The following is a 22374-nucleotide window of genomic DNA, read 5'->3' as shown; positions in this document are numbered from 1 at the left end:
GTTGGAAAACATCTTTCTCAAAAGCCAACGAAATGAAACAGCCCCAGCGGCAGATTCCCAAATCTGGCTGGGACACCAGTATTAGGCCTCTGCAGGAGTCCAGCCAACTTCCATGCTGCGACTGGCTGCAGCTGCTCGAAAAAGCGATACTTTGGAAAAGTTGCATAATTTTTGTTTTTGCATTTAGGTAATGTTGTTGCTGCTGCTGTTGTGGCGGCTTTTGGAGTCACCCAGTTAGTGTGTCACTGTGGCATTTGCAGCGAACTGGCTTCGTTTTCTGTCCATTCATTGTCTTCTGTGGGATGGCTGCTGTTGATATTAGTAATTTTTTATTTCACAAAGTCGCGTCTAGTCATGACATGTTGTTGCACTCGAATCATTTGCCTAATTTTTCATTGATCAGTGTAGGCGTGGAAGGTGGGTACTTGACTAAATGTCAATCGGGCAATTGAAACTGTCTGTTAGTTTGGGTTAGTTAGGCAAATTAAATTAAAATGACAATACAAGATTTACATTACAGAATTTTTATTTTATCTAAGATCATTTAATTGCAGAAGACATATAACTACTGGATTTGATTGGAGCTTAAATGACACAGTAAGAATTTGAGGGGCTTGATTTTTGAATAGATAAAATAATCTTCTTGAAAATAAAATGATATATATCGAACGTAAGTCAAAAAATGTTGTTAAACATTTGTTCACCTGAATTGTTCAAATGTTTACATTACCATTGTGATTTTTTAAGGTATTTCGGTTCAGTTTTTGGGTGTTGACAATTTGTATGCCTGCTGCATAAATCTAAAAATTTGCATCTCTTCACAGGGTATTACACACACTCTCACACTCTGCCGTCTTACATAAAATGCAAAAACAAAAGTCGAGCAAACGACATAATTCCCAGGCCAGCCAAACTATTGTTTTTCGTTTCTTTTTTTTCGAAGTTCTGTTTTTCTGATCTTATTGTTTGTAAACTTTTTTGCACTAATTGCTGCTGAGTTTTCGTACGAACGAACAATGGCCAGAGTTCAAAATGATTTATTTATTTTTATTGCCAAACACGAGTTCGCCTCAAACATGGAATCAAGAATGCCAATGAAGTCGGCAGGCGATATAAATGACCGCCAGAATGGCGTTCAAGACATCTGGAAATGTTTCTCAGGATCTTAGATAAATACATTTTAAGATTCCCAACTAACTTGAAATGGTAAATTCTGAATATAACTAGAAAGATCACTTAAAAATTTGAATAAATTGTATACCTCTTCAATATTGAATACCAGTATTTGCTATCTAGATTCGTAATTATATTATATAGGCACTCACGACAGAGCTCAACTAATATCTTTATTTGCATTATTTACGATTTTTTGGGCACCCAAACTGGCTGCTGTAGGTGTTTGTGTGGGCGTTGCAGGGGGCGTGCCAGCCAGTTCTTCACTGGATTCAGCCGCCAAGATCAGTGGGATCGGGGGCTGCCACTCAGGTTCTTTTTTTTTAAGGGGGCTTTGGCTATAGAGTCTGGTTCCGTGTGCACTTCGTGTTCGGCGGCGATCGAAGGCGGTGCTGCGGTATTATTGTCTTGGTCTGGTAATTCAAGGTTCGCAGCGGGGCCGGGCCCCTAACCGCATTTGGCCAATTACCTGGAAAATGTCAAATCAACCGATTCGTTTTGGTCTTTTCCTCTGCCGGCCATTGTTTCCTCCAAACTGGAGTTTTCCCAAAAATATTACAGCACAGGGAGATTTAAGTGCGAACTGTCTGTCAAAGGTCATTATTGTTGTTAATTTTGAGGGTGTTGAGGTCAAAACAGTGGCGAAAAATAGTGTCCATCAACAAACGAATCAAAAATTTGTTTTCGCCTCTCTTATGACCTTTTTGCGGGCAATTATCAAACGAAAAAAGAAGCAACAAAAATTGCTCCATGTAAACTGTTTTTTTTTTCTAGACAATTTTCTTTGCTAACCAAACGTGCAGACCAAAGATAAACAAAAACGAAACAAAATTAAATGTCGAAGGTTTTGCACGATTGTCTTCGACCCGAAGTTGGTACAAGTTTTCTGTTTTTCTGGCCATTTCAATTGACAAATGTTATTTGCCCGAACGCAAACCCAAGTCGAACTCGGCTCAACCTCAAGCTCAAATCCAAATGACCTTAGCTCCAGCACGAAACCGTTTATGGCCATCCAAAGAAAATCTTTTGCCACTTCATTCGCATTCCAATTTCAATTTTCAAAATTTGGGTCAAATTATGTCGCTCGGCGTCTCTTTAATTATGATAAACTTCTGGTTGATCTACGGCCCAAAAAAAAGACCCTGACGAACAGTTAAAAAAAAGTGCTCAATTAAATTAAGCACTAACTTTTTCAGTGTTTGGTAGCATTACCTTCGTAGTTTCCTTTCGGAACTTGTGGTTATGATAAATTAACCAGTTTATAATCTAATGATGAGCAAAGAGAAATAGAAGAGGTTGATAATGAGTTTTGATTGGTATCAGCTTCCTTATGCTAATCAACTGATCAAAAGTGATCGGCCTTTGTCATATCAAACAGAAGAACTCAGCACCCAATCTCCACATATTTTTTTATATGTATGTATTTATGCAATCTGTTTCAGTTCAATAAGTTTCGGAGACTCTATTTAGACAATTTAGAAATCAAGTCGAATGCTATTAAGCCGCAATTAGTTGGCAGCAGCACAAAAAGTGGTTCCACACTTTAGATTGGCCAAAAACGCAAAGCAAACTTAATCAGTTTGGGGCATATTTGCACGGATCAGACATCGAAACATGTTCGGCATTCGATTGACAAATGCGTGGCATCTCAAAACTGGAGCAAACGCAATGAGAGAATGCCTGACGATACAACGATTCGGAGGTGCAAAAAAGTTGCCAACAAATGGCAAATGACAAATGTTAAGCAGCGCTCAATAAATCGAACGCGCTTGAATGAAATTCATGAGTGCTTCTGCCCTATAATAAACGACAGTCTCTTGTTAATTACCATCTATATATAATGTTTTATTCCTTTTAGCAAACTTCTTGTTTTCGGGTTTTTTGCCTTTGACTGCCGAAAGCCGAGTAAAGCTTGCTCAAACAAATTTGAATAGCTTTTTTTTACTTTGTTTATTGTATAATTAATGGCCTGCTAACACGAAAGGTGTTTGCTGTCTTAGATCTAAATCATTTTTAATGACACAATTGGCTTGTTGAGAAGAACATTACTGGGCAGCATCACTGACTAAGAGTATCTAAACACATCTGTTCTTAAGATGTTTATTTCGTTTGGTTATATAATCTTTATTTTTTTAATAAAAAAACCCCCCAAATATCCATAAATTTCGAACGTGATTCTTCTAGAATAAAGCTTATTGATTATACTGAAGGAGGTAAATACTCTGCCTTTATTCAACGTATAAAAAGTTCATGTAAGAAAAACAAGTTCTTAATAAGAATATTAACGACATATTAAAACAAACATATATTTTCAGAAGTTGTTTATCAATAGAACTACCGCTAATAATTTTGTTAAGAGCATCTAAGCTTCAAAGTGCTCGTCTTGTTTTCAAACATTTCTTTTTGATTGTGAATTGAGCTTTGACGTCACATTCGCATTAATTAATTATATTAGTGAGACTGGCGGACAGTGAACGCGAAATGTCAAACAACAAATTAACTAATAAAAGACCCTCTTCGACCGACTCGGATAAAATAATATGCAAATGACTTCTGGAACTGTGAAGTAAAATCTGAAAATAGCATTACCTTGCATATATGAACGGAAATTGAATATTCAAGTATTCATTATTTAGTTCTCAGTGTTATCATTTGGTTCTTGTGAAAATCTGCTACTTTCTAATTTATTTTGAGCCTTTTATATTGATTCTGATTTTATTGACCACTAAGTATTAAGTATTTTCGATCGTTTGTGGATTTTGACCAATTTGGGGGCAGCCCACTTCCAAAAGTGTGCATATATAATTTGCAAATCGTTTAGGAAAAATATAATAAAAAACTCTATCAAGCTGACACTAAATATGGAATAAATTATTCTTAAATAAAGACTGAAAAAAATCTAAATCCTCTTATCCATGCATTATCTAATTTATTTGTTTTTATAATGACTAAACACTGTAAACACTGTAACTAATTTAATATCTTCTTAACTCAACATGTGCAAAATTTATGAACTTTTTTATTTTTTATAAATTGCTTAAGTGTTTTTGACCTACAGCAGGAAAATGTAGGTGGATTAAAACTAGGATGACAAATACCCGAGTACTCTTTAAGTGATTGAAATCAAAAACCACTCTTCTAGCTAAAATCTTCGATCTATCTCTGTCCGTTTATTCAAATGTTGGCGAATCAACAACAAAATGAAAGTGATCTAGAAAAACAATAAAACCCGAGCGATGAATAATAAACCGCACCGACCAAAACACGATGCATAAACTTGAACTTGAGCTCGGTGGCCTGGGCTCTTTTGTTGGCCGCTTGAATTCGTGTTTGGTTTGCATATTGTTATTGAAGCGCTTAAGTCATCCGCTCGACTGCAGTGCGGAGATTCTATGGCGCTGAGTTTGGTATAGCCTCCCATTAGTCAAAGAGCTGGCCACAAAAGAAGCTATACCGCATGGGCAAGGCCTACCACCACCACCGCCATCACCCGCAGCTCCCAAAAACCACGAATGTAGTTCAACTTTGACTCTGACTTTGCAACCGATTGTGATGCTGATTATCGTGGTGATGATGTCTGGCGACCTTCGCCTTCAACTGCACATTACAAAGCCTAATACGCTCGCAGTTTCCATTATGACCGGGCATTATGCCCACAATTAATTTAATGCACATAAATCCAACATGATTTGGCCGGCATTTGTTCTCCTTTGTGCGCGTTTGCGGTCCACTCATTGTTCACACGTTCCATTTACATGGCCATTGGCGAGTATTTCCTCTGCAGCATTAAAATGTCAAATTACCCACACCGCCGCAGCATTCAATCAATGCACCCATATCAAGGCTTGAGCCGGGCTGCTAAGCCTGGCCAAAACGGCAAAAAACGAAGCAAACAAGAATACTGAGCCAAACACAAATCAGAGATCAAAAGTTCAGTCACGAAGCCACACAGAATCAAGCAGACTATGCGGCGCATGTTTTTTCCTTTACAGCCGACCAATTTACATTGAATATGCAACTGCAACTGCAGTTGCAACCTGAAATTTTCGGAAATGTGTGGCTAATGTGAATTTGACTTATGGCTGCGGAACATTTTGCCAGTTTCGCCTAATTTGATTATGAGATTGAAGTGCTCGCGGTCAGTTATTATTGCCTCAAGGCTTTATAAATCAGAAATAAGAAACGAAATATGGGATTTTTGCAACATTTAATTTGAAAAACTAAATAATATGTTCGTGTAACTATATTTTTTAATAATATAATTAATAAACAACGTGCAAAATGTTATGTGGAAAATAAATATTACATATACTAAAAGCTTTATTTTGTTTCTGTCTTTAAGCTATTTGAGATGAAGAGTAATATTTAAATATACTTCTAAAAATGTATATGTTTAATCAAAATATTAAAATTTGTTTATGTTATATTTTATGGCACTGTGACATTAATCGCCAATTTTGTTCTTTATTCCATATTTGTGCTGAGTTTCTCTAGAAAATTTTTTTATGTATTTATTTTTATGTTTCTAAAACAAAATTGTATTCTTCAGTCCACTGCACTGTTTATTATTTGTAATTTTGTTGATATAAATATTGTAGCCAATAAGTAAGCCACAAAAAATATATTTATTACTTTTAAAGAACTCTAAAAAAAACTTTGCGAGCAATAACTAAAAACAATTGTTGCTAAAAACTGTAGCTATCTCTTTGGCATCCCAAATAGTAATGATCTAGTTCCACAACAACAAAACATTAATTTTTTTACTTATTAACTTATTTATGTGCTGTATTCCGATTGAGTAAAAAGGATTCCATTAATTTATTGAGATGTAAAACAGCAGCTCCTTTCCATGGCGCTGTGCCCCAAGTACTTCGGATCTAAAAACTGGCAAACGATCCAAAGATTGCTATATTTCGAGCTCAAAGCCTCACAGATATGCACTCATACAAGCGCAGATCACACGGACGACACGGACGCTGTCCGTGTGAGGCACCCTCGCGGAAAGCTCCACTCGTGACGCATTTCCTTTGGGCCAACACGGCTCACACGGACAGTTGGCCAAGAGAGCGGGGCGTTCCGGCTAATGGAGAGCGAGCTTTTTGGCCCGGCTGCTGCGATCTAGATGCGCGGCGACTGCGCAGCCGCGGCCAAAGACAATCCCGCCACAGCATCGGCCATATAAAAGCTCGCTGCGTCTGTGCAAAATTATTCAGTTAACTGTTGCGGGTTGGTTGAGACATACAAGCCCATCTTGATCGCAAAGTGTTGAGGAGCGAAACCTAGTGCAAAATGAAATCCATGGTATGTTCGGTCTGAGCTCAGTGTATTCTCCTTCAAAGTGTTACTTAGAATAAATGTGCTTAAAGAACTCGATTTCAGTTAAAGTGGCTTACCAAAAAAAATAATGTTTATTGTTCAATGCAGACATGTCGGTGTGGCAATTAAAAAGAATATTTAAAATACAAATTATTGCCTGTTTTACACAGCTCTATTCAAACTCAAAGAATAAATGGATATTCTAAGCTGTCACTAGATATGTTGAATTTTTGTGGCAGGACATCCTAGTTTCAAGAATAAGGATTATTTAAATTAAAAAAAAAATTGATTTAAGGAAAGAAAGAACTTGGTTTTTAAGAACTTGGCTTTATCCAATTTAAAAAAAACTTTTTAGAATCTATAGTTCAGAAAATATTGATTAACTATTATGATCGAATAGATTTTTTCTCATGTTGGAAGTTCTAAAACATAGTCAGAATGTTTTTGAAATAAACTTTTATAAAAAATATAAATTTAATATAAAAAGTAGGCATTAAATGAAGGCTATTTCAAAAAAGAGTAACCGATACGTTTTGGCGATTTTGCTGATTTGAAATTTACCTAAAGCATTGCGAAAACTTCAATCCACATTACGTATACGCCGCATGCCCAATATGTTAGGGGGCCTAGGCCGCAATTGAACTTGGCTGATTGCCCAGCCAACTTTCCAGCCATTGCATAATTGTCATATTCCAAATTATGGAGTGGCCGGGGCGGAGGCGGAAGCGTCTGCAGTTGCATAACCAGGCCAACCCAATTTGGGCTTCAATCGAATTTAACATTTAAACCTGCACATTGCAGCTCATTTTCGGCCTTGTGGCGATGTGCGTGCTGGTGGCCAGCGCCAGCGAGGAGGCGCCCAAGAAGACCGTGGAGGCCGCCGAGCCCGCCGAGAAGAAGCAGGAGAAGCGCGGCATTGGCCACGGCCTGGGCTACGGCTATGGACCGTCGGCGGGAGGCGCCGTCCTGGGATCAGGCATTGGAATCGGAGTCGGAGTGCCAGTGGCACCCGCCGTCGCCGAGCTGCCCACCCAGGTGCACACCAACACCGTGGTGAGGACCGTCCAGGTGCCCTACCAGGTGGAGCGTCACGTGCCCTATCCCGTGGAGAAGACCGTCACCTATCCCGTGAAGGTGCCCGTCCCTCAGCCCTACCCCGTGGAGAAGATCGTCCATGTGCCCGTCAAGGAGATCGTTAAGGTGCCCGTCGAGGTGCCCCAGCCCTACCCCGTCGAGAAGGTGATCCGTGTGCCCGTCAAGATCCCCGTCGACCGTCCCTACACCGTGCACGTGGACAAGCCATACCCCGTGCCCGTGGAGAAGCCCGTGCCATACACCGTCGAGAAGCGTGTGATCCACAAGGTGCCCGTGCACGTGGAGCGTCCAGTGCCCTACAAGGTGGCCGTGCCCGTGCCCGTCCATGTTGAGAGCCACGTGAAGCCCGCCGTGGCCGTCACCCACACCGTTGCCGCCGCTCCCGCCTACATTAGCTCCGGACACGGCATCTCCGGCTACTCCGGCCACGGCATCTCCGGATACTCTGGTCACGGAATCTCCGGACACGGCATCTCCGGACACGGAATCTCATACGGCGTCTCCGGACACGGTATCTCCTCCTACGGCAGCTCCGGCCACGGTGGCTACCTCCACAAAAAGTAGATCAATTCGCAATGCTGTCGAGGGCCAACGGAGATGTGAAATCGGGTGAAGGCGAGCCAACCAACAAAGTCGAAAGTATCCAAAAAGGAAAAATGCATTAAGATTCAAGCACCCCCACCCTCTTTACCACGCCCAGCAATCGCCAACGTACGACTTACAAATTTAGTTTTAGTTTGTGATACCAACCGAAATTCTAGGAGGATCTGAGGCAGGAGAAAATCACACATCTAACGTAATCCCCTCTAGAATACTTGCCAAAACCCATCTGGGGCGTTCAGAAGGTGCCTGTCTCCTGGCCAAGATTCCACCGAGTGTACAGTTCTTTTGTAGACAATCACAGAGAAATAACTGCTGACGAGTTGCTCCTTCGACTTTTTCATGTAAATTTCTTTTCTATGAAATGTTTGTACATATTTAAATAATGTAAATAAAACGAAAATTAAAAAAAGGGCTGTATATTTTTGATTTTGGAGTGCAATCACAATTCCATAAATGAAATGCAATGGGGGACATTTGCATTACAGAATAGGTTCAAGTTATATATTCGTAGTTTTTGTCAGTAAACCTGATTATGTTTTCGGTTAGAAAAGTTTACGTAGTAAAAGTTTAACCTGAAGATGAGGAATTTTTGATTGCAAATTTTTGATTTTGGCTTTTTAATAAGTTGTAATATTTGTATTCAATTTTTGATTTTTACCTAAATTAGATCAATTAAAATAATTAAAAATAATAATACCACCAAATTTAATTTCCGAACAGCATTGTATAGGGCTATTTTGTATCTCTTATCAATTCCCTTAATGAAAAAAGTACCGAAAATATGCAAACTTAGGTAGTTCCGAATGTAGATCGTCATTGGTATGTTCAAAATTTATCTGTTAAAAATACGGGTATGGATGTGAATAATTTGGGCGAAATTTTATACAAATGACTTATAAAAAAAGTGTGACCGATTAGCTTTGTCACCCTGGAGAAATATATTTAGTAAGGAATATTACTCTTCAGATTTTTAATATAAATCATGATCAAAAGTTAAAATAAATGTCTTAGTCTGTTTCACCATAACCACAGACTTCGAAACCATCAATTCATTGGAGAACCCTAAAAGTATGCAACAAATATTATATCAATTATAAATAAAAGCTTGTGTATCTTTTGTACGCAGTCCACTGCAGTGAAGCTTGATTGTATAGATACTCGTCCTTTCAAGTTTTTGTTAGAAGGTATAGGTTATTTTCATTATGCATGAAAAAACTTCAATTAATAATCAATAATTACTATTTAACTTAAATGTACATAAAAAATATTTACTTCAGGTAGGTTAGTGATAACATTAAAGATTTATTATATTCAAATAATTTACTATATTCAAAGACATTAAATACACATCTTGATGGGACATATAATATTAAGCTAAGAAGTAAAAAGAAAGTCCAACCTTTTAAAATATCAGAATGACTTGCTTGCCAACCCAATATTTAATAAGCCTAGGAGTATGCACCATATACAATTTCAATACGTAAGCTAAGCTTACGTTAAAGTCTTCTTACGTAGAGTATTTTAATGAGCATTCTATGTTACGGTTTTCCTTAATCTTTTCAAAAGCTCTCCTATCTTTAATTCTTACATGTAATCCCTCTTCAAAAAATATTTCAACCCAGACCCGTATAAATTTCTTTCTCCTCAAACAGTCACATTCTAATTGTTCCCCAGAGCGGATTGAAATAGCAAAAATGCTTAAGTTTTTTATTATTACTGTGCTAAGCACATCGGCATTCCAGATCGGTGTTTCTGGTGAAGATCCGCATTTATGCCGGAAAGAGGTTGTTGTTAAGTATACGGAAACGATACCTAAGTCAATAGACGAATATGGAAGTTTTTCGATATATTTTTCAAATTTGGGTATACCAGCAGGGAATCAAACTGTGGTAAGCCTTAAATACTAATTAACGTTCGACTCGGATTTAAAAAAAAAAAACAATATTCGTAGACCAAAACCAAAATGGAAGTACAAGAAGTTTGTTGCCCAGGATACGGAAAATCAGCCGACGGACAATGTGTGCCATCCCCAACTACTGAAGCAACATCCGATACAAAAGCAGTCGATTCATCTACATTACCTCAACCAAATCAAAAGGAGCCATCTGATGCTTCTAGGCATAGTAATCAACCTACAAAAAATAGCCATAAGCCACTTATAGTAGGCATAGTTTTTGGAATTGTTGTACTGATAATTGTCATAGCTTCTGTAATTACTTGGCAAATTCGCAAGCGAAGGAACGTTTCGAACTATGAAGTCGAGGTCAAATTTAACTCCGAAATGCAAACAGCGCTATTGTGAAATTGTAATAATAGCATATCTCTTAACACACAATGAAAATATATTGTTTTCAGAATAAGTGATACGGAAGTAAGAATGAAATTTCATGTAAAGCACCGTTCTTATCTGTTTGAATAAAGTAGAAAAACGATAAATTTGAATTTCACAATGGTTCGACATGCTTAATAATAAAAAACAAAGTTCATTTTTTCAGATGATTAACATATAAGTAATTGAGGGATGATAAAACAAGACGGCCTTTGTTTGTTAATGAATGTCGGTTTAAAATAAGGGTTTGATAATGGGTTTTTTATTTTACTCTGAGCTAAACAAAAACATATTTTGGCAAATACGCTTGAACAGATACAAGAGAGTGGCATTTATTTCTAGTATATAAAAGATTTCTGAATAAACTAGATTAGTCACTCCTAGTTATGCGATGCTCGACGAGTTTCTTTATTAAACCTTAAATAATGTAACAGAAAATAAACAAGTTTAAAAAATAATTTAGAATTTAATAACTTTAAAAAAGTTAATTGTTACGATGCCTAATCGGAAGAATGATCCGATTCGAGGTACTAATTTACACTTCTTCTCAAGATTTGGCAACACCTCTTAAAATTTTATGAAAAATTGCGATCAGAAGTATTCACTTAAAGAATGATTTAATTAAATTCCATCCCCGTAGATAGCTGATGAGTGCAAAGAAGATGAAAGTTAAGAAAAAACGTTGATAAGAAAAAATTAAATATAACCAACCTTAAATCACTTCCAATCAAACTTTAATTGAGGAAAAATATGATATATATATTAGATTAATAAAGAAGACAACATTTCTTTATTATTTAAAGCTAACATATAAATTAATAATTATAAAAATCTTTGGTCTGCCAAAGAAGTAGTGGTCAAGCCCCCAAAACCAATGGAACCAATTCACTCTCACTCGACTAATTATCACATAATCTACAAGGCACTTAAGCAAAATAAAAAATTTTTTGCCAAAATGAAATAAAAACAAGCTGGTGAAAAGTGATGCAACAATTAATGCACGTGAGGTAGGCGAGTGTGCTCGGCAATCGAGAGCAAGCCAACATTTATCGGCGCAATCAACTGCAATGACAGGCAATCCAGAAAGAGCCGATACGGTGCGCGTTTCAAGTTCGCTGCCTGAGTCGTTCGTTTTGGGAGAACCTGTTGCCTGGATTGACCAACGCCAGCAACATTGATCTTGTCCTAACCCGAGAAACTGAGCCGTGGTTCGTGCTAGCCCGCCCGACTGCGAGTGTGTGTGGCAATGGAGAATGGCGCGCCCCAAAAAGCAAAAAGCAAAGTGAATGCAACAATAACAGCAATAACAACAACCAATGCAGACGCAATCAATTAGCGATATGCTGATGACGTCGACTTGGCTGATATTATTGTGGCTGCTAACGGCTGGTTTCTTTGTCTGCGGCTGCCACATGTGGCGATTGCGTCATGGCGCCATGCAAACCGTCTAGCGGTAATTGACTTGCAATTTCTTTTGCGCGCAACTTTTTGGTTGCAAAGAAATTTTCCAAGCACCAAATGTGTTGCCACATTTCGAAAATCGCACAGAGCCAAATGAGCAACAGCCGAAAGCGACGAAAGGTAGATGGAAACTTGTATGGGCAATTTTCGGCATTTATCATTGAGCAGATCTTTAATGTGTGGCAAATTTGGCAAACAGAAGTAAAACTTTCGCAATGATGGGCTAAAATCTTGAAATATTTATTTTGATTTTAATTTATATTTGACTGATTTTTTAACAATTATTTGAAGTTAGAACTCTTTTATTCTCGGTTAACTAAAAATTTATTCAAAACCTATTTTTAAAAGTAATTGCATTGAGCATTATGGTAGTTTGCACTATGCATTTTTAATGCGTACTGTTTTTACTTTCTCTGTGCACTAATTTTCTTATTCGGAAGTCGATTTGCTCATTTTTACTGGGTTTTTGCATGCTTTTGAAAAATATAGGAAAAACATAAATACCATTTGATTGATGTTCATTTTTATAGATCAGTTAACTGGAGCATGTCAACAACTGGAAATTCTACATTTATTTTGCAATAATATTTTATTTTCCAGTTCAATTTTCCAGATACCATTTTTAAGCGCCTTTCGTATTTTATGTTGCTAAGATCGTTGCCTAATATACGTATTTTTGTTTTATTGCTGCTGTTTTGTTAATTACAGTCATTTAAGTGCTGCCTAATTACGCTCCACTCTATATTTTTAGACTGGTCGAGGTTTGAAAGAAAAGTAATGGAAAGTTTATAGTACTGGAAAAAACTATTTACAAAAATATGCTTTTTGGATGATATATTATTGAAATTTAATTGACATTTATATACAACTTTTATTTAAAAATGGCAAGATAAAAAATGTGTTTAAACACTTATTAAATACTATAAAATGTACATCTAGAGAGACCTAAATCTAAGTTATTATTTGTTGTGTGATCCCCGAGCTATAACCACTGGAACACCCCTCGCTCGCCCATCCACATTCACACTAAATATAAACTTCGGCTTTGCCTCAGTGCGGCTGAGGAGGCAACAAAGCCAAGACCTGCCAAAACAGATTTACCAAATGTAAAACGAAAATGCCGACAAGAAGCGGACCATACCGAATGTACATATCTACTAGCTACCCTGGGCTACACTATAGCATAATGTTTATTCAATTTACGCAATTTACATCCAACAACAACAGCTGGGCATTTGATTGCCAACTTTGTTTCGGACTTGGGGTGTTGTTGTAATTATGGCCACAAAAACAAAGGGGAATGGTGGCAAACACTGAAATCGAAATTAAAGTCTTTATTTAAAATAGTTTCTGCTGAAGAAGTGACGAAAGCGTGCGGATTTTCCTCATGATATTTCGCAAAGTTTTCATCGGAAATGCAAAATTTGATTGACTAAGTCAATGGGTCAACTATTACACCCCTTTACAGCTGGCCGACACGAAACTGGCCCCTAGGCGGAATTATTATGCTAATAAATAGTTTTCCTTTGACTGGTTTTTCTGGCTTTCTCGCATTAAAATCTGCATAAATTCGCAGGTGGGTCGCAGGCTCAACTTCCTTATTAATCAGTTTAGCTTTAAGCCTACAACCCACGACAATCGAAAGACTTTTAGCCACAAATTTGATTAAGTGAACGTCACGGTTAGCTGCAGAAGCATAAAGAAATATTGATATTTATGTTTTTCTGTGGCTTAATTGACCGTCGTTAAAAGCGTTCGTCGGCGCGTGACAATGTGACCAAATAGCGACTCGACTTCTCGAACAATAAATAAAAGAAGGCATAAACCACTCATACGCCACAAAAAAGAGGCAAGAGTTCAAATGATTTTGCCATTGACCCCATTCCATGCCTTGTTGTTTCTGAGTGTTTTTTTCGCCGATCAGTTCAGAGATGCGTTAAACCGAAATCGTAAACCCCGATTGAGCCCTAATTGCAGCGATCACTGAGGGGAGCGGTTGCCTGAAGTGGAAAAAGAGAGCTGATCTCAGCCAACTGATTGTAATAGGGCAGTGATTGCAGTTTACACGTCTTGCAAGTTCATTGGAATGGTCTTTAACCTGAATAGCAAACCGATCATGTGGATAGTAAATATTTTGTTTACCTAATGAACCTTTTGGGTGGGCAAGGTTAGAGTTGGCATTGAATTTCGGGGGTTTCCCTTTTCAACTAACTGCAGATGAAGGAGGTTCACTTTCGGTTTTCTTTATTTAAGTGATAGCTACCACTTCATTATAAAAATTTGTGTAACCCTTGATCCAATTTGAATATCTCGAGATCCTTCAATTATTCTGATGTATCCTTACACAATCATGCAATAAGACTTTTCTTCAGTTAAAGCTACTTTAAGAATATTTTGACAAAGCTTTGTTTTTTTCTATTTATACATATTTATGGACCTCACATTTCCCAATATGAAAATGTAGCTTTCCCTGTGACAAATTTCCAAAAAACCTAAAATCGACGTCAGATTTTTTTGGAGCCAAAGTTTTCAGTTAGCTGGGCAGGGTAACGAGACCAAGCAACGACCTTGGCCAGTAATGCAATGAACCCTGCGGTGGCCCCTCCAAAATGGCAGTAAACAAGACGCGAAACGGTTAAACCACCGAGACCCAAAAACAGTTAAACGCACACCTCGACAGGTGGAAACCACAAGCGAAACAGCAAAAGCCAACAACTGTTGGTGACAAAGAGCTGAATGGGACTGTGCTAAACGGCACATAAAGTGTCATAACTGTCATTTTCGCCTACATGGCTTACAGCTCTATATATTGTTGGATGTCGTCCAATGTTTAAGACATCACACACTTAAAATGGGAACGCAGTGGAATGGAATGCCCAAGCGACGTCAATCAATTGTTACACAAATCAGGCAGCGAATTCAAATCGCAGATAGCAACTTCTATGGATGATCAATCGGCAGCTGGTTCAACTTTGACACCTTTGTCGGCGAATAAAGACCCTCCGAATTAGATGAATGAATTTATGTAAAGCTAAGTTGATCGCCAAATGCGGCAAGGTCAGGCCACAGACAATGTAAACAAACGAGCTGCAGCCTGAATATCGGCACAAAGAAGCTAAGCCCCAATCGAAAGATGTTTTTCAAAGCGTCGCAAAACAATGTGGGATGGATAAAAAAAACGAAGAGTGGTATGGATATATAAAGTTAGGCATATGGTAATTAAGTCGAGGAAGTAAGTGCACTCCAACCGATTGTGATGGGGCTCAGACAATGTACTCGAAATCATCTCTCTGACGGTAGGCGGCGCTTGCCCCAGCAAACTAACATATGACATAATATCACCATCAGCTGGGGCAGCCTCCAACACACTCTGCCTCTCTTTCTTCTGGCCTCTTGCTACCTCTCTTTGTCGGTGGCTTGTGGAAATGTGCATCGAACAATGTGGTCAAGACATGCAACAAACGCGAATCGAAACGAAATCGAAAGTTGCATGCATGCAACGAAAGCGAGAAAATATTTGCTATCGTAACAAGTCTGGGATTGGAAGGTGCTAGGCATGATTGTAAAGCAATGCCTGAACAACATTTACTTAATAGAACTGACATTTAAATATGCTTCAAATGCTTTACATTTAATAACATGCATTGTCATAAAAAAAGATTAAGAAACTTCATTATACTCAACAATTCTAATCTGATAAACGGTTTACATTGAAAAGTATCAGGAATCAGGATATCTTTTAAAACCTTCTTCCTGAACAGAGAAATTATATTTTTTGGGTTTTATTATTGTCATGTAGAATTACCATGTGCTCATTATAAGTGTTAGAAATACTTTCAAATTTCCGTTCTTAATAAAGACATTTAATTTTAAAAGCTTTAATTATTAGTACTTAAGGGTTTTCATTTAATAATCAAAGTTTGATAAAACTAAGCTTTACTTTACTTGGGGAATATTTTTTTGTTATAGATGTTCAGATGAATACCATTTATTACAATATCTAATCTCTGTACTAAATTTAGCAATATTCGTTATGGGGTGCACCTTAAACTCGTATCCATACTATAAGTGTGATATATTTATACACGATATGTGTGCCAAGCCGCAGCTGACTGAAGACCCATTGACATAATAACGAGGAAGGTAATCGGACTAAGACTGGACCCGCCCCGGCCAGGGTCCACATGGAGTATAGTGGAGCTACTGCTGGTGGTGCCGGTGGTATCAATTACGCAGCAATAGCAATGGAAGTGGAATCAAATGGCGAGTGGATTGGACTGTCGTCTCGGTTCGCCGGCTCCTGTTACTTCTGCTACTTCTGTTACTTCTTCTGGGACTGCTCTTTGTCTTAGGTTATGGTTGGTCACTCGAATGTGGAGCAGTGACACAACCGAATGACCGAGTGACACACTCACCAGTTGGAGTCGGGACTGGGGTCCCCAACCTCTCGGAAACAGGTCCGGAATTATTGGGGCTGGGCCGGGTGAATGGGATAATGGCATAATGCGATTGGGGAAAAAGTAAAAGGATGCAGATGACAGCCAAACAGAGGATTGTCTGTGGTCAGTTGAGGAAGAGGAAAAGCAGGTGACACGAGACCAAAAAAAGGGGGTGTAACAAAAGTGAGAGGGGTAAAGACTCGAAAAAAGAGATACAAAACTCCGCAGGATTTGTGGAGCATTCAATTAGGAAAAACGTTCAAAGCGGTGAAAGGAAAAGCCAAAGTAGATTAGTGTGTTTTTTTAGGGTATGGTAAAAGATAATTATGTTTATTGGATCTACGATTACTCCACAACTTGTGCGATTGGGTGCACTAAACATTTATAAAGAAGTATTTAAAAATATTTGTAATGTTACTTTTCTGGCTTACTAATATTTTAATTTAAATATCAACTCAAAATCTTTTAACTGATTAGATGTCTATTTGAAAACGTAAACGTAATAAAACAACTTACTTCTTTGCTAGTTTCAATCAATCAATCAAAATTCACTCCGCAGAACAATCCCCAATCATGAGGAGATAGCAAATAAAAATCCAGCAACAACAAGTACATAATCATCTGTGATTAACATAAAAACAACATTGAAATGAAAACCGCTAACAAAGCGAACAGCTCATCACTTGAAGTGGCTTGAAGGCGGCTCATCCATTTGGGTATTATTCAATTACCAGCCAGAAATTGTAGTGCCTGCTGCTGAAGTTGCCGTTGTGGTTTCTCAAGCCTTTTGCGTGCACTGACTTGCGGCAGCCACAAGAAGCAAAAAAGCGGCAGCTGACGGTAGTCGAATTAAACAGCAAAATGGCACGCATCCATAGACCCTCGTCTGCCCCGCCGTCATGCCCCCGGAAAATGCCCCCGCTCCCGCCCATTCGCATGGTCTCCTCTTGATATTGCAATCTTATTTCTGTTTTTATACCCGACTAGAGGGTTTTATGACTTTGAGGATCATTTTGCTGTGCCTACTAAAAATGTCAGACAAATTGTTAAATTCTAAACTTATTTATAACCTTTTAGATAGGATTTTTTAATTGGTATCTTATATTGTACCTAGTGTTATAGATTGGAACGAACCAATAACTAGCTATTTTTTGTAAGACAATTTTCACGATACATAATTTTTACTTAAATATTTTTTTATAATAAAATATATCTAATCTTTGAACTAAGCGTAAATCTAAAAACGGGTTGGTCCAATTGATCAAACAGCTGAAAAAACATCTGCATATCAAATCGAACTACGAAGTCATGTTTTATGCTTCTGGCAACAAAAGACCGAAATCGAATATTCCTACTTAAATTTTTGTAAATAATCTGTATGCAAAATAAAACCATAAAGTTGATCATTATATATAGCTCCAAAATCTTATTGTGTTTTGAATGCAAACTTTGCTTGACCCAAAGGAAAAAATGTATGTTAAAGGGTATGAAAAGCTTCGTAATTTTAAGCGCAACTGCTATTCTTGTTTTTATTTTTTCGCGGTGACGGTGGCGCTGCATTTGGCGCTTGGCTGCGTTGACTTCGCGCCTCCAAAATCCAGCGAAGCCAGCGGACCACCGAAGGCAAAGTGGGCAACAGCAACAACATGGAGAGTGTAGGTATAGCGTACCGCTCACCATTCGCTGCGCCGCATGTGTTTTGGGCCATTGCGATTATTATTGGTGGTTTTGGTTTTGGCCGCCGTCTGCTCTTCGGCTTGAGTTGCTTCGTGCATCCATTCATTCGGCGGCCTGGCTTGGCTTTCGATTGGGAACTATAAAAGTGCGCGCAGGCGCTGCAGTTGGCATCATTAAACCGTTAACCGTCGAACAGTCTACAGCCTAGAGTGTGCGGAACGTGTGGACTAGTGATCAATAGACACACCCTCGATTAAAACCGGGATCAGTTCTCGTCCAGTTCTCGAATCGCGTGCCACAATACCTGGGAAAACGGATTTTCATTCCCGTACATCGAAGGATAAACGCAGCAGCATGAAGTTGATGGTAAGTATCGGTGGCAGGACGAAGAGTGCAGTGCTCACGTTGTTAAAAGGACACAAGAATAAGAATGAAAGTTGCATTGGTGATAAAAATGCAAACAACGCTTAAATTCCATACAATCTGTGTTTCATCAAAATGTTTTTAAATTAATCCCAACTTAACGAGTACTTCTTCAAAACAATGATTACAATGGAAAACATTTTCCTTAACTTTATAAATCATTAGAATTGCAATTAGCTCAGTTCCCAAATTCAAAGTTTTTAATTACATTTTTCATCTTAAACATTTTGGATTTAAAGTGACACTATATCTTAAATTATTAATGAGTATAGAGTTTTGCACTTTAGCAGATATTTTTTTCATTTATACATTTTATGAATGCCAAGTTTTATAGTTAAAGTAAATGATAGCTTTGATAGTTTATAAATGTAAACGACTCCCTAAGCCACCTTCTAACAAGGACTCCTTTGATATACAGCGCACAGCGACATCGCTGGCTCTGGTCCTGCTCCTGGCCACCAGCTACGCTCGGGCCGAGGACGAGAAGGCTGCCGCTCCCGCGGAGGAGAAGAAGGCTGAGCCGGAGGCCAAGGCTGCCGAGGCAGCGGCCAGCGAGGACACCACCAAGTCGAAGCGCGGCCTGCACCACTACGAGGACTACCACCACCACCACGTGCCCCACTTCCCGGTGCACGAGGAGAAGACGCTCACCGTGATCAAGAAGGTGCCCGTGCCCGTGCCCATCGAGAAGATCGTGCATGTGCCGGTGGAGAAGCACATCCATGTACCCGTTAAGGTCAAGGTGCCCAAGCCCTATCCGGTGATCAAGCACATTCCCTACGAGGTCAAGGAGATCGTGAAGGTGCCCTACGAGGTGCCAGCTCCCTATCCCGTCGAGAAGCAGGTCCATGTGCCCGTCCATGTGCACTACGATCGCCCCGTGCCCGTTAAGGTGGGTTAGGAATTGGGGAAGCACACAAATGGGTATTCTAATGCTTTGGTTCTCCTCCAGGTTCATGTGCCTGCTCCTTACCCCGTCGAGAAGAAGGTTCATGTGCCCGTGAAGGTCCATGTGCCCGCTCCTTATCCCGTCGAGAAGATTGTCCACTACAATGTGGAGAAGCACGTGCATGTGGACAAACCGTATCCGGTGGAGAAGGTGGTCCACTACCCCGTGAAGGTGCCCGTCGACAAGCCAGTGCCGCACTACATTGACAAACCAGTGCCCCACTATGTGGACAAACCAGTGGCCGTGCCCGTGATCAAGAAGGTACCCGTGCCCGTCCATGTGCCCTATGATCGTCCCGTTCCCGTCCATGTGGAGAAGCCAGTGCCGTATGAGGTCAAGATCCATGTGCCCGCCCCCTACCCGGTGATCAAGGAAGTGCCCGTCAAGGTGGAGAAACATGTGCCCTACCCCGTCAAGATCCCCGTGGAGAAGCCCGTCCATGTTCACATCGAGAAGCACGTGCCGGAGTACCATGAGAAGCACATCACCTACAAGGAGCCCGAGTTCCACCACAAGCACATCGAGGAGGACCACCACCACGCCCCCATCCACCACCACTCCCATTCGCATTCGCATCCCATCGTGGAGCATGAGCACGAGGTGGAGCATGATTTTGCCTCTCATGATTATCATTCATATTACGGCTACTAAACTGGTGAATCGAACTCTTCTCTCTTTCTCTCCTCTTCTTTCGCTTTTCTTTGCAGCATTGAGAATGAACTGGGATGGCAAGCTAAGACACTTCCATTTCCACTATTTCCCAAAATAGAAAATCCGAAACATTGAGAACCCATAACCCGCTACACACATCACTCCTCCATTCCACTCCATGTCATATCAACTACCAACTACCAACCACCACTTTCCCACACACTTTGCTATGCAGAACGTGATAACCGACAGAGATTCAGAAACCAGACGAGTAATAGACGAACTTAGCTTTTAGACCGAACTCTCTTCTAGCCGTAAGCCATACAAAAAAAAAAAAGAAAAGAAAAACAGAACACAAAAGGATACCTTGAAACGTTGACGAAACCCGTGAGCACTGTGAATGAGTGGATTGTAAAGGAACTTTAGTTTTAGACTTCTAAGCGACACATTTGGGCCGCACAGCCCACACAACAAGAACAACCAAGAACACCAACCCACTTCCCGCCCCTCCAAGACACTCGATCGGATACAGACAGTTGCCAAATCCAGGATACCAGGATGCCAGGCTTGTTGTACTGCGATGACGATGTGGATCTTTGGATGGACGGAAGCGACACCACCTGGGTGCATCATCGATGTGGTTGCTGCTGCTGTTTTGTCCTCCAGCCGCGGCTCCTCCCTCTTCTGCTCTGGTCCACCCCGACTCGTGCACCCGGTCCGGTTCCCAAATGCGATCGATCTATCCCGGCCCATCTCAGAGATCGGGATCGGGATCCAGATACAGATACAGATCCAGTTGTGTGCAGCGTCCCAGCGTTGTGAGCGTGTGATAAGACTTCTGATAGCGTTTAAGCTTGTGCGATATTCGAGATAGGGAGACGCCTATTTAAGTCAGTTTGTAATCGAACGTATTGTATTAGTTTTTGTAATATTCTTCGCTACCTAGTTTGTAATACGTCTATGTAATACTGCTTCTTTGCATATAAGCAGACGAAACGGATTTATAAAAAGTACTTAATTTACCAAATATTTTTGACTCTGTATAAAAGCTAACAAAAAAATCTCATACAAAATGAAGCTGATGAATGACACACAATTAAATAAATGAAAAACTAAGTGATCAAACGAATATTCAATTGTTTTTATTCTTTATTATCCCTTCTAATAATTTAGTAACAATAATCTGAAATCGACTGAAGAAGAATTTAGCAGCAATTTTATTGATAAATAAAACTGTTTCCTCTTATTGCAAATTGCCTAACAATACGAAAAATAGTTTCAAAATGTATTCAACAAAACAACCAACAAAATAATTAAAAATCTAATTAAATTTTTATTGAAGTGGAATTTAGCTTTTTGCTCATGGAACAATAAATGCTTACATATGCAAAGGCAAATACGGTTTGTCAATATTTAGTTAGAGCTATATAAACTAATTTTTCGAAATAAATAGTCTTAAGCACTAACGCAAAGCCAATAACAATATAAATAAAACAAAGCAAGCAATTACAAATGTTAGACAATTTTCTTTGGAAACGGCAACTCTTAGCTAATTCAACTAAACCTTACTCATAAATAAAAGGCCACAAAGTCCCAAGAAAAAGAATTTCAATCACCAGAATTATGAAGAAAGAAATTTGTATTATATTTTATTCCAAATTAAATTAAAACCTGTACGGAAAATATGCCTATGTTTTAATAATAAGCCTCTAATAATAATATAACCTAAAGACAATTAAACCATTTTAAAAATTTATCATGATATGTTTACCACAGATGACATAGGCATTTAAATACTAATTAAGGCACTACTTCTTTAATCCCTTTTACTGCAATTTTCCTTATTATAATAATTGCATTTTAACCTCAACATTTCCCACATTCTGCAGCTATTTGCATTGGCCAAATTCACTTTCGGTTGAAGTCGTTTACCCACAGAGAGGCAGACATGGAAGGCGAGGAGCCGAATCAAGTCGTTCCTTCATTGCCCATAAATGTCTTATCTAATTTTCAAATGAGGTAAACATCGCCTTGCATTCATAATTGCATATTCAAAGTGTCTCGCCCACAGAAAGACAACCAGACATTCAGACATGGAGGGTAGTGGTTAGGAGCATGGGGATTGGGGATCGGGGTTCGGAGGACAGGCAAGACAGTTCAACATGTTTATTACATTTTCCACACCATCATTTCGCTTTCCTCGGGCTCCGGCTATCTGCACTCGTGTCCATTTCCTAGCGTTTATTTTGCGGTGTGGG

At 39.2% G+C, this 22374-nt stretch overlaps 3 protein-coding genes across 3 annotated transcripts in view; 2 read left to right on the top strand and 1 right to left on the bottom strand.

The window, feature by feature from the left end:
* The window catches only part of LOC108051844 (angiotensin-converting enzyme), a 45179-nt gene that overhangs the window by 16360 nt on the left and 6445 nt on the right, over positions 1 to 22374 (bottom strand). The window lies entirely within an intron of this gene.
* Positions 6397 to 21245, top strand: LOC108051841 (titin). The gene is made up of 5 exons (XM_044460251.1): positions 6397 to 6474; positions 7291 to 8144; positions 18330 to 18459; positions 18935 to 19408; positions 19469 to 21245. The coding sequence occupies exons 1-5, from the start codon at positions 6463 to 6465 to the stop codon at positions 20114 to 20116; spliced, it is 2118 nt and encodes a 705-aa protein (XP_044316186.1). The 5' UTR covers positions 6397 to 6462; the 3' UTR covers positions 20117 to 21245.
* On the top strand, positions 9843 to 10629 carry LOC108051894. The gene is made up of 2 exons (XM_017134171.2): positions 9843 to 10076; positions 10139 to 10629. The coding sequence occupies exons 1-2, from the start codon at positions 9882 to 9884 to the stop codon at positions 10487 to 10489; spliced, it is 546 nt and encodes a 181-aa protein (XP_016989660.1). The 5' UTR covers positions 9843 to 9881; the 3' UTR covers positions 10490 to 10629.

The sequence above is a fragment of the Drosophila rhopaloa genome, unplaced genomic scaffold, assembly GCF_018152115.1.
Source record: "Drosophila rhopaloa isolate 14029-0021.01 unplaced genomic scaffold, ASM1815211v1 contig_2, whole genome shotgun sequence".
NCBI classification, from domain to species: domain Eukaryota; kingdom Metazoa; phylum Arthropoda; class Insecta; order Diptera; family Drosophilidae; genus Drosophila; species Drosophila rhopaloa.
The sequence above is the reverse complement of the archived record's forward strand: the minus strand, read 5'-3'. Positions and strand labels throughout refer to the sequence as shown.